General features: G+C 56.9%; 1 protein-coding gene across 1 annotated transcript; it reads right to left on the reverse strand.

Moving 5' to 3' along the window:
- LOC311530260 (maestro heat-like repeat-containing protein family member 7) lies at positions 1–2,186 on the reverse strand (the record flags this gene model as incomplete). Its single annotated transcript, XM_084646721.1, has 3 exons — positions 1,966–2,186; positions 594–698; positions 1–198 (listed from the first exon to the last, which is right to left on the reverse strand). Exons 1-3 carry the CDS (start codon positions 2,065–2,067, stop codon positions 1–3), a joined length of 405 nt encoding a protein of 134 aa, XP_084502847.1. The 5' UTR covers positions 2,068–2,186.
- Positions 2,187–12,379: the final 10,193 nt, after the last annotated feature.

A 12,379-nucleotide genomic window follows, 5' to 3' on the forward strand; every position in this document is an offset into this window, starting at 1 on the left:
TTATCCACCTGTGGTCACTCTCAGTCCCCTATTGGGTTCCATGCCCCAGCTGGGTTCCTTACCCCTCTGTTGGAGCAGCAGTTGGTAGAGCCGGTAAGTCCCCTCCCTGGCCTGCCGGCTGATGTCCTTGTCTGGATCGCTGACAAATAGAGCCAGCTGGGCCACATGGTGACCCATCCTAGGGAACTCGGCTGAGATCTAATGGAAGGGAGAGGAGAGGGGACTCCATCAGCATTTTCCTCTCAGCTCCCCTGGGCCAGAGGGCTCCTTCCCCTTAGCTCCTCTGCAGCAGATGCTGGGGGAGAGGAACTTGAGATCGACCCTTCATCTGCTCTGCTGCCAAGGAATCCCGGAGCTGCTTTGGGATGCCAAGCAGGGGTGGAGCATGGGCTCCTCAAAGGCCCAGGGACAACACTGAACCAGGACAAGAAGAACTTGACTCAAGCCTAGCTCACTCCCTGCTCTGCCTCTGCCTCTGCCTCCCCATGAAGAACCCTCCTAAGCCACAGCCCCGGCAGCAGCAGATCCTGCAGCCCGCTGGAGCCAGCCCGCCTCCGCCTGGAGCCAGCAACCTGGGGTCGGAGGTCACTTACGTCAAACTCAGGGAGGGAGACTGTGTATCTCAGCAGGGCTGTGCTGCTCCTGATGGCCCTGGCTCGCTCCTGCGACACCCTGGACACGACCCACAAGTTGATATCCTGTGGGGAAAGGAGGCAGGTCAGACTCAGTGGCCAGGTGCACCTGCTTTGCAAATGAGCACCCCACGCCCCCAGCCCCAGGGGCCTGAGACATTCTGTGCAGGGGGGAATATCTGAGGCCTTGATGGCAGAGCTTTAGAAGGGGATTCTTTCCCCCAGGACGCAGCTTGTACCCTGCAGGTCACAACTTGTCAGCGTCTCTCTAGATTGGGACAATGTTCAGGGTCGGGGCTGGTCCCATCCTCCCAGAACTCCTGATTCCTGAACAGTTCACCAGAAAGGAGACTGAACCCTCGGCCCTTCCCTGCTACGAAAATCCTTGGGGGGATGTAGGGAGTGATTGAGAACACAATCCCCCCAGGAATTTCAGAGCAGATCAGAGGGAAGGGCTGATTCCCTGGGGTCCTCCTGTTTCTCTCGGAAGGAGCGTGTGCCTCTTCTCTGAGAACCATCTCCCAAATCTCATGGGGTGTGTGTGTTGGAGGGGTGGGGGAAGGGTGGGTTTTCAGACTCTCACTCCCCAAGACAGCCAGGAGCCGTGTGGTTAGTGCTCAGCAGAACCAGGCAGAGCTCTGGCTTGAAGTCCCAGATCCTTCCTCTGTCCCTCAAGAAGGAAGGACCTGACACTGTATTGCACTGACCTCCCCAACCAAGGATGGCCCACTGGGGACCCAGCTAGGAGGACACAGTAGAAAATGGATCTTCCAGTCTCTCCTTACCAGTCCCCCAAAGAGTTCAGGTGAAATGGGGCTCACCTCCAAGATGAAGTGGAGCCTGTCTGTGTCTGGGGACTCTGCCAGCAGATTCCCCAGCATGGCATCCAGGACCTCTGGGATGACTTTCTGCAGAGCCTGCAAAGCATGGGTCAGAGTTAGGGGAACCTGGGCCTACACCTGCCACAGGATGGGAAGAGGGGTCTCTGGGAAGCACTGGGGAGACTCCAAACACATATCCTGGCCTCTCTCCTTCACATCCCACGGCAGGCAATTCGCAAGAATTGATGACCCCTGGACCTTTGATCCATGAGCTTAGCAGGTTGCTATGGATGGAAGCTGGGCTTCTGGATAAAACATGGCTTATGAAAGAAAGAAAGAAAGAAAAATCCCGCAGGGAGAGGTAATCTCTTCCCTGCTGGAGGGAAGAATCCAACCCTGCAGCTTGTTCCAACTCTGTTACCCCACCCCTAAATCTGGAGCTCCAGCGAATCAAGGGAGCAGGGACCAAGGACCACTCTGAAAAAGTAAGAGGATGGAGGAAGAGGAGGTACCTGGATGTCGGTGGTGTCCTTCTCCGTGCCCAGGGTGAAGACGGAGTGAAGGGCAGCTCGCAAGAGGTGGGACTCTAGGGCTGGCTCCAGGGCAGGTTTCATGGTGCTGGCAAGAGAGAGGAGCTGGTATTAGACTGTGCAGTACGGGGGTGGGACTGTCGCCAACACAGACACCAACCCATAGGGATAGAGGCACAGGCTGGCGAGAATGGAAACTGAGGCACTTAGCTAGGGAATGACAAGGCCAAGGTGTCACAGACAGACAGTGGCAGGACAGGAATAGCTCCTGTTCCCTGGAGCCTGCTGCCCCTTCTGTATCTGAGCCCGGGAGTGAGCCCCTCCCCAAGGCCCCTGTCATGTTATGGAAGTGAAAAGAAGAGCCCTGCCAGGAGAGAGTGAACCTTCCCACCCCACCATCTCTGCCAGAGGCGCCACTCTTGGGAGGTGACCTGGGAGGGACAGTGATGGTTACTCCCAGCCTTGGGCCTGAGCAGCACTGGGGTGAGGGGAGCCGGCGGGGTGGGGGGGTGGGGCTGTCTCGGTACCAGAGGTTGCCCACTGCAGCCAGGGAGTGGGCGAGGACGGCGCTGGGTGACGAGTCATCGGGAAGCTCCTCGATGAGCTCCTGTGAGACGCGAAGAAGACAAAGGAGCGTGTAAGATTCAGGCCCGACTGACACCTCCTAGTGAGGAGATGACACAGCCAGTGCCCCACATGGCCAGCAGGATCCCCCACAACCTCCCACTCCTCCGATTCCTTCCTGCCCATCCGACTTGTTCCCCTTCCCGGATTCCTGCCCAGCTCACTCCCAATCCCCTTCTCTCTTCCTCCCTGTCAAAACTTCCCCCATTTAGCCCCATCCCGATGACCGAGCTGGGACCATGTGATTCCTTGTCCCCCAATCTCAGCTGCCCTCCAGCCCCACAATTCCCCCCCTGCCCACTACCCACCAATCTCAGAATTTCTCCCTTCTCTTCTCCCAAGTCTTCAGACCCAGCAATCCCTGCCCTCTGCTGCCCCCTCCAACAGTACCCAGCCCCCACCCATTAGCCTGGCCATACCCTTGCCAATCCCATGGCTCTCTCCTCCCTCCAGCTGCCGTATGGCGTGTCTCACTCACCACGATCCTCTTCACCACAGCCGCCTTGGAGCAGCACGGCTCCAGCGTGTCCTCCCCTCTCTCCCGTGCAGCCAGACATGCGGGGTAGATGGCCTGAAGGAACAGGAGCTGCTGCCCCTCATCCTGGACCCACCAGGAGTGGGGTATAGCGAGAGAGAACCTGTTAGCGAGGGACCTTCCTTCCCCACCCAAACCAGCTCCAGGGCTCAGGCCTCAATGGGAGATTGTGGGGACCCGCCGATTGTCCAAATCCCCCCCCACTCCTACGCAAGCAGGATCAGGAACTGGGACAGTGCCTGTTGGGGGAGACGACCTCGGCTGTTGTGGGACAAAGACCCCCATCTGGGGGTCCCACATCATGGATGTAAAAGGGCCCCATTAGGGGTGGTGGATCAGGAGGGACAAGACCCTCGGCAGGGGGTGGGGATGCTGGGAAGGGACAGGGCAATCTTGGTTGCAGCCCAGGTGGGGAACATTTGTACCTTATCTCTGCACTGGAGCTGCTCTCGGATGACCTTGAGAGCAGCTTCATCTTTGGCCACGTCCACCCCTTTCTCCTGCTCCGAATCCAGGGGGGTCCCTGCACCAGGGAGGGAAGGACAGGGGCGTGGTGGGCAGAGCAGGATTCAAGACCCCCCTTCCCACCTCAGGCCCCCAGGGCAGATGGGGCCCCAAACCTCCCTCTCAGGGATGCCTTCAGCCCCCAACAGCTGCAGAAGCCCAGAGCAGAGCCCCCCTCCCCTGCCCAGGACTCCAGGGCAGGTGCCTGTTCCCCCCGCCCGGAGCAGCAAGGACCAACTGGCAGCAGCTCTTCACGCCCCCACCCCCAGGTCCCCGTGCGGAAGGGGCAGCTGTGTGACGGCTGCTGCTCTCAGTGGGGTTCGCGCGGCTCAGGCCAGACACCTGGGCTGGGGACCCCCCCGTATCCCTGGGAGAGCGTCTGGGCCCAGGGTGTTCACATCCCGTCCTCAGCCCTCCCGGAGCCCAGCCTGGCTCCTCACCTGGAACAAAGCAGTGGCGCCCGTCGGCCTGGCTGCTGCCAGAGGCCCAGGTGCTGCGCTGTCCCAGGCTGAGCTGCCGGTGCTGGGCCAGGGACCTTCCCCCTCCTGGCCGGCGGGGGCTGGAAGGGCCTCAGAGAGCGGGCAGGGCGAGGCCTCCTGATGGGAAGGAGGGCTGGGCTCCTGGGGCCACTGCTGCCCACACGACAAGCCCCAGAGCCACCCTGCCCGGCGCCCCTCCTGGGCTGGGTCCTGTCTGCCAAACCGCAGCCTGGGCCAGCTCCACTGGGGCCTGGTCGGGGCCTCTCCCAGCTCGGCGCCTGCGCCGGGAGCCGGGGTCCTTTTCCAGAAGGCCGGGCACTTCCGCCGTCTGGCCTGGACGGGAGCTGCTTCCCCGCCAGCGGGGACGCAGGGGTTGCTCTGCCCCTTGGGAAGGTGGCAGCTGCTTCCCTCAGGCTCTGGGGCCACCTGCAGAGCCTTCCTCCGCAACATCCGCAGGAGCCTGGCCATCCTGGAACCGAGCGGGGAGCAAGGGTGAGTCTGGGCTCAAGGCAGCCTTTCACTCCTGGGCCTTTTCCGTCCCTCCTCCTCCCTGCTCCAACCGCAGCCGCCCCCTCTGCCCCCACAGGAGTGCAGGGAGTGCCATCTACACACACGGGCAGGAGTTCATTGCGTGATCTGCTCCCAATGTTCCCCCTCGTAATCCCTGCTGCTGCAATATCCAGGAAGTCTCATCCTTTTCCAGCAATGGGGTCAGTCTCAAAGACTATCGGTTACTCTGGACAAGCAGCCCCGTCCTGTCGTCCCAGGCCACTCTGCCGCCCAGGCTAGAGAAGGAACAGAAGCCAGGAGTACGGACTTCTCCTGGGAAACCATTCCCCACGTCAAAGTCACAAAAACCCTAGGCACAGGAAGACCAGGGCCCTCCTCGTTCCCCATTGATTTCCATGCTCAGCAGCTCACAGGGTCTGGCCCAGCTCAGAGACTCTCAGCCTGGGGAACAGTGTCCCACAAGGGAAGGGCTGGGAGCCCCATTGCTGGAACCTTTCCAAACACACTGGAGATAGCTCTGGAGAAGCCTCTGCCTGGCCTAAGAGTGAGGGGCTCTTGGGGGCTGTTTGCAAATGAAATCCCCCTTTGGAGATATTCTCTCCCCCTGTTTCTGCCTCTCCCCAGACAGACAGGGGAAGACACGGAGGAACCCGAATGCCACTCACTTGCTCTCAGTGATGGTACGATGGATGGCGGATGTTCAGGGTGAGCAGACGTCCCTCGCCCTCCTCCTCACTCTCCAAGCCCAAGGCAGGCTGGAGAGGGTGGTGACCTCAGGAGTTACCCTGCCCAGCCAGCAGGCAGGGTGATGACACGAGGGCGATCGACTGGCTGTGAAAACAAGAATCTGTCTTATTGCCAAGGGACGGAGAAACTCAGCCAGCAGCAGCAGGGTGCAGAGCACTGCCCTCGTGCTGAGATGACAGCGCCTCCAGGATCCTGACATCCCAGCTCTTTACAAACCTTCCTGGAGTCTCCCAACCCCGCTGGGCTGTAGTGATGGGACCCCAACCCTACTGATAGCAAACAGGCCTCAGCTACTGGCTCAAGGTCACACCGAGTGTCAGAGCCATGGATGGACCCCTTCACTAACCACTGCCGCACACTCCCTCCCACAGCTGGCAATTGCAACCAGGCCCTAATGGCTGGTCCCCCTGCCTTTGAGAGGGAGGGTCACTCCTGCTTCCATTGCTGCCTATTGATCTGTGGGACTTTGGGCAAGTTGCTCCCCCTCTCTATGGCTCTCTGGGACTCAAATCCCCGAATGGGCTTTAAAAAAGACAATGGTTAAAGTTTGGCCCCAACTAGTTCTTGTTTCTCGAGACGAGCCATTTTAGCAAAGTTTAGAAGTCTTGACATTCAACACCTGGAAACATCCCTTTCTCCTTCGCAGACGGCCTTAACATCCCTTATCTCACCCAGGCTCCCTGCTGCCTGGAGTTAGAGAATTGACCCTGTTCCCATTGGACCTACCTAAGGTGTCACACAGCAAAGCAGTTGACGGAGCCAGAAAGAGAACACAACAGTCCTGACTCCTGTTCTAACTAACAGACAACAACCCCCCGGAGGCAGGGATAAAGCCCAGGAAATAAGGTGTGAACGTTTTCATGGAAAACGTTTTCTGTCAGAAAATCCATTCAGACAAAACCACTTTGTTTCTTGTAATCGTAAAAAGTAGGATGAAAATTCTTTGCAAAAATATTTGTTTGCAAAAAAAGAGCATCTCCTCTCCGTCACAGTGCATTAAACTGTCTCGTCGTACACAAAGGGAAGACACTGTGCTCTAGAAAATTAGATGAGATGCTTCAGTCTGAGCCAAGTAGTTGCTGTTCTTCACAATTTCAAAACAATAAAATACAAATCAAATCAAATATTAGGTCATAATCTGCTATGGCTCAGTGTGATTGGACACCCCCTAGTCTGCACTGCTCCGAGTGACACTCTTCAGTGCATCCCCATCATCCACCCATGGCGAGGTAGGTGGGAGAGGATTGTTATTCGTTCTTGACAGAAGGAGAAAAGAAGGCTGAGAAAGGAGCAGTGACTTGTCTTAGCTGATGCAGCCAATCAGTAGCAGAGTTGCTCTCAATGAGCTACAGACCAACAATTGTTCCTAGTAATTATTCAGCAATTATTTCAGAAGAATTGGAATGTTCGAGAGGATCATGAACTGCTCCGAGACAATGAATGGAGAGCAGCGTCCACATTGGTCAAACATCTAACTGGTTGTGACTTATTTGCTTGGTCATAAAAGAGAACAACAAAGACCAGAGTTTCCTCCCTGTCAATAGCCCCCTCCTCAGCCAATCAAGGTTGAGACTTTGAGGAGTGGGAGGCTAAGGTCTCTCATCAAATAGCCCAAAGAATGGCCCTGGTCACCACCGAGGGGATCACTCTCGAAGCACTAGTCTAGTCTCAACTCTCTGTGAGGGCCTCCCACAATCCCCCTGGCCCCCGCTCCACCCACAGAGCTTCTGGTGGTGGGAGGAGAGCAGAGGAAAAGGACAAAGGAAGCAAGAAGAGAAAGGTAGGAGGGACAGAGGAAAAGGGAAAACAAAAAGGAGAAACCCCAATGTCCCCAGTAATTCTAAGGGACAAAGTCCTAGGTCGGAAATAAAATACTGCCCCCACAATCTAATGTTTTCCTTTCCTAAAAATCAGACGGCACCTCATGGATCAGACTGAGCAGGTTCCAAACCTGTCCGAGGCTCTTACCTTCTCTACAGGGACGTCTGTTTTCTAGCAAAACCACTAAAAGAATAGGAGAAAACTCCGAAGAGGGTCCTCCTTGCGCTCACGTACGTGCAAGTGAATGCTCTCTCAGTCCTCCAGGAGAGACCTCGAGAAGGAGACGTGCTGAAGCAAAGCCACAGGGATCTCGAAGGTTGCCCCTGTCCTGCACCCCTGTCCTGCCTGGCTGATGTCAAGATCTCTCTGTGAGGTCATCGCCTCCCCACCACCTTTGTCCAATAGCCTGAGGTCCTGCCAAAGGCCCCTGTGATGTCACTGCCACACCCACCCCTCCCGTGCAGTGCTGATGTCCTGCCCCTGTCCAGCTACATTGGATGTTTAAGCTGCTTCCCCTGGATCACCCCACTCAATGAGTGTTCATTGTGGGCTCAAGCCAAACACAGTAAAACATCAGAGGCTTCTCCCCATGCTATGCTCAGTTTTTCATCAATTAGCAGACTTTATGGACAGAAGAGACAATTAGAGCATGTCATCTGACCCCCTGCATATCACATGCTTTCTGTAGAGCATAGGAGCTAGTTTTTGACTACAAACGTTCCAGAAAGGCATCTAGTCTTCATTAGAAGACATCAAGAGGTGGGGAATTCCCACCACTTCCCTTTCTAGTTTGTTCCTTTGGTGATTCATCCTCATGGTTGAATATGTGTGCCCTCTTTCTCATATGGATAACAGCCTGAGTTTTCAAAGTACTGAAGTAACCCAGACCAGGGAAGTGGGGGGTCTCCACCCCCCTCTAATGGCTGGCCTGCGTAAGAGCTTTATCAATCGGGTGTGGGGTGGGGGGTTCAGTTAAAGAAGTGGATTCTTTCGCTCCTATGGCAGAGGCTCATGCTTCTAGTGCTGAATTCCGGGGTTCAAACCCTGCTCCGGGCTCAAGGTTTTGTGATCACACTTGGAGCCCACTGAAACCCATCGCGGGGTGTTGGCTGGGCAGCCATCACTACTGTACCCTGTTCCAGTGGGAGCCCCAGGCGTCCAGCACCTGTGAACAGCAGGCTCCTTTAACATCGGTGCCTTGCTGCGGATTCAGAGGCCTCACCAGCCAAGTCACTCAAACCTGCCGGCTGCAATCCCCAGCGGGACCTGCACCTGCCATGCACTGCTCGGCATGCTGCCCTCTCTAGCAGCCACTGTTAACCTGAGCTCCCTGCTGCCTCCTTTCCCCGGGGGGGGGGGTCAGACACCCCAGGGACCTTGCTGAAGAGGGCTGGGGGAGAACAGCGAGTGTCCCAGCTGAAATCCCAGCGGGCTGCGAGGGCACCTCTGGCTATGGCGGGCTCTGTCTCCGGCCCAGCACCGTGCTGCAGGGAGGAGCCGAGAGTTCAGGGACACGCCGGCTCCCATCGGTCTCCGATACACGCAGGACGCGAACGGACCAGGGCCGTGTCTGGTGGTTTCACTAGCACTGAATGGTGGATCGACCTGAGCTCAAACCGCTCAGACACCAGAATCCCCAAGCCCAGGGAATTAGTCCAGAGGGGCGAGAGAGACTCACAGGTCCCTGAATTTGGTGCCGTTGGCCCATGTCCAGGGCTGACCCTGCTCCCTCCGGAGGCCGATCCAGTGGTCATAGACACCCTTATGGTGCAGCAGGAACGCCTTAAAGAAAGCCGAGAGACAGCAGGTATCAGCCCCAGCTCCCGTGCTCCCCCCACCGCCCCTCCAGGGCTCTGTGCTGCAGAGAATCCCAGTCGCATATTGAAGGGCGCTCAGTTTATTTTCGGGGGGGAGGGGATTTTCTCCTCCCTCTTGCAAAGCACAAGACCACCCGGGCAGTCTTAACCCTCCCACTGCACACAGCAGCCCCGCCCCAGTGCTCCCAGTCACCCACACCCCAAGTCCCCCTGGGCTGGGGGCAGCTGCTGGGTCTGAACTCTCTGCAGAGACGTCTCTTCTCACAGAGCAGCCACCGCTCACCACAGCAGGGTAGGAGGAGGGAGCGAGTCAAACTGAAGTGGGAGGGGTCAATGTGAGAGGTTCCCACCCCCACCCCACCCCCCACATCCTCACCTGGCTGCTCCTTTCCCTTCCCCCAAACAGGAGCACTGGCTGGGTTCTCAGTCCCACTCCCACAGCCAGTAGACGCCTGAGCCAGCCCTGCCCTAGAGAGGGGCTGTCTCCCTATTTGGGGAGGGGGAAGCTGAGAATGGCCAATCCTCGTGATCACACACAGACAGTAGGGTCCTGGGCCCAGCCAGGGCTGGCGTTCAGCCGCTGGAAGTTCATTCACTCCGGCCTCCTAGCACGGGAGGGGGCACAGCTGCTCCTCACCCCACAGGGGCAGAGCCCAGGTCCTACTGTAGCAGCCGCTGCTGAGCCAAGGCCAGTGTCTGGCAATTCGAGAGTCTCTCACCATTTCCTGCTCACTGTCGATCCCAGCCAGGGAGGCACCCGGTGCAGAGCAGCGGCTCTGGCTGTCGGTCCAGCTCCCTTCCCTCTCTGAGGGATAGTAGCATTTCCCTCGGTATCCCATCCAGCCGTCCAGGCACGAGGGGCCAGCAGGGGGGCACAGATCAGCTGATGAAAGCTTAGACGCCAGCGCTGAGAATGAGACAGTCACATGGAGGGTAAGAGTTGCACCTAGAATTGGGCATTTGACTGGTACAAAAATTGGTTAACTGACCAGTCAAATGTGCCAGATAGTGGTCAGATATTTTAAAATACCAATTTATCAGAACAGTAACAAAAAAGAGCAAGATGTCATTGTCTCCAGTAGCTTTAGCTTGATATGGATCTACCGATTTTTTTTTTAAAAATGTACTTCATTGAGCTATTTTAACTCAGAAAGCAAAGGCGAAACACTGAAACTAAGTTCTGAAAAACACCAGCCAAGCTCCAAGACACAATCCGAAAGGCAGGCTGCCTCCTGCTCCCAGGGCTCTCGCTGGAGTATTTGACTGCGGCCAAACAGGCAGTCAATTAACCGGCTTGCCAAGCCTACTGGGATCCCCAGCTGGGGCTGGTTCACGGCAATCAGACGCAGGGGGAGGGAGGCGTTTGTCACAGTAAATTTGCCTGGCAAGAAGGATTCCAGGGACACTCCCAGCCTGGGAGGGACTGACACAGCTCAGAGCATTTCACCCCAGGCACAAGATCAGCAGCTGGACGTTCAACATCGCAACAAACAGCAGGTGAACAACTGAGAAGAACGTGGGAACTTTCACTCAGGGACATGAAAGCCACAAGGGGGTGCCAGAAACCACAGCCACGGGAAGTGACCTGTTGCACTGTGGGCCAGGAATGATGGAACTTTATTCACATCCTACCTGCAGACTTTTCTTTCCCCAAACACAGCAGCAAGAAAGGCACTTTCTGGAAGCCCTCAGAGCAGCGTAACCCTTTCAGAGCCATGAAAGAGCAGCAGTGGGTCACCCACAAGTGACACCAAAGAGGATTTGAAAGGCCTGTCTAGTTGAGAGCAGTCGGACTCAAACCCCTCCAGACACTTTTGAGCACATCACTTTTGTTTGCACGACAGTAACTCGGTAGCTGGTTTCCAAGCCTTTCCATGTGGTTGGCGCTCAGCGTGGAACAGACACTCTGAGTCGGGAAGAGTTAGAAAACGTGGCAGCGGTGATCAGAAAACGAGCATGTGTTCACCTCACTCACAAGGCATGTCTGACCCTGTAGATTTAACTGTCCAGTGCACGGTAGCCCACACCCCTCCCCTACTGAACTCAGCAGAGAAGTCAGTGACTAACAGTTGATGGCACAGGCTGTCTCCACCATCCATCTCCAGGTCAGATGCCACATGTTCTGCAGAGCTCCCTGCACCTGCAGGTGTGTAACCAACCCTAAGCTCACAGATTCCCACCTTACACAGTGAGAGCCAATGCTGCCCATTGCAACAGCCTGCCATTACAGCAGGGAGCTGGGATTCAGGGCCCATCTGTATCCGAGCAATCTGCACCGGTATAATCACAGTGACGCAGTGACATCAGGGCAAACACCTCCTGGAGATGCGCTGGAGCAGTGCGGCTCGCTCTGGTAACTTCCTGCAGCGAACTGCACCAAGGCAAGCTCCTTTGTGCACCAGTGCGGTGCGTCTCCTTTAGCGGTTTGCCCCAATTCAACGGCACGGATGTCATGACATCGGCACAGAGGATTCCTAATGCAGACAGACCTGGATTCAATCCCCTCTGCCAGCTGCTAAACCCTCCTGGGGCCCAGTGATCGGATCCCAGGGCAATAGAGAAATCCCACCCCCGACAGTCTCCAACACCCCCTGCCCCAGACGACGGGGGCATACAGCAGGGTTCATGTTCACGGCAAACAGAAGCCCTCTGCACGAGCACACGCTGTCTGGGCAGCCCGGGGGTGTGAATGGTGCTACGGGAGCCTTCATGGCCACGCTCAGCGATTGGGGGGTTTCCACACTGCGCTGGTGGAGGGGTCTAGACTGAGTTCTCCAGCTCATTTCAATAACACGGCAGCACCTGCCGCCTGGCCACAGGCGTGACCTGAAGATCCAGGAAGGCCAGGCTGGTAACCTCAGAGCAACACAGGGAAGGCAAAGGGCTCAGCATTGCACTGCACCCTGTCCCACTGGACACCCTGGTCAGGGACTGCTTCAGGGTGCATGGCAAAGGTGACTTGGACCCAAAGTGCTCAGAGATGGGCTGGGGGTGGGGGGCTAATGTCAGTCAGATCTTCCCGACACAGAGAGTGCCCAGGTGCCGGGGTCTGGGAGGGAGCAGGAGGAGGGTCGTGGAGGAACACCCCCAGGAATCCTCTGTCCCAGGGGCAGAAGCCAGACAGGCCGGGAGGAGAGAGTGAGCGTGGTAGGTCAGGGGGAATGGGATGCACGGAGATTGTAGATGGAGGGGAAGGGAGCAGGGCGGAAGCTGGGAACTCACCTGCCAGAGCAATGATGGCAGCGATCAAAGGAGACAATACAACTATCAGTGCAACCACAACTCTACAGGTTGGACTTTTCTGGCAGTTACAAGGAGGGTCTAAAACAGACAGACCCGTCAGGCAGGGCTGGGAGGAC

Source organism: Lepidochelys olivacea, assembly GCF_965140295.1.
Source record: "Lepidochelys olivacea isolate rLepOli2 genome assembly, chromosome: 14".
Taxonomy (NCBI): Eukaryota; Metazoa; Chordata; order Testudines; family Cheloniidae; genus Lepidochelys; species Lepidochelys olivacea.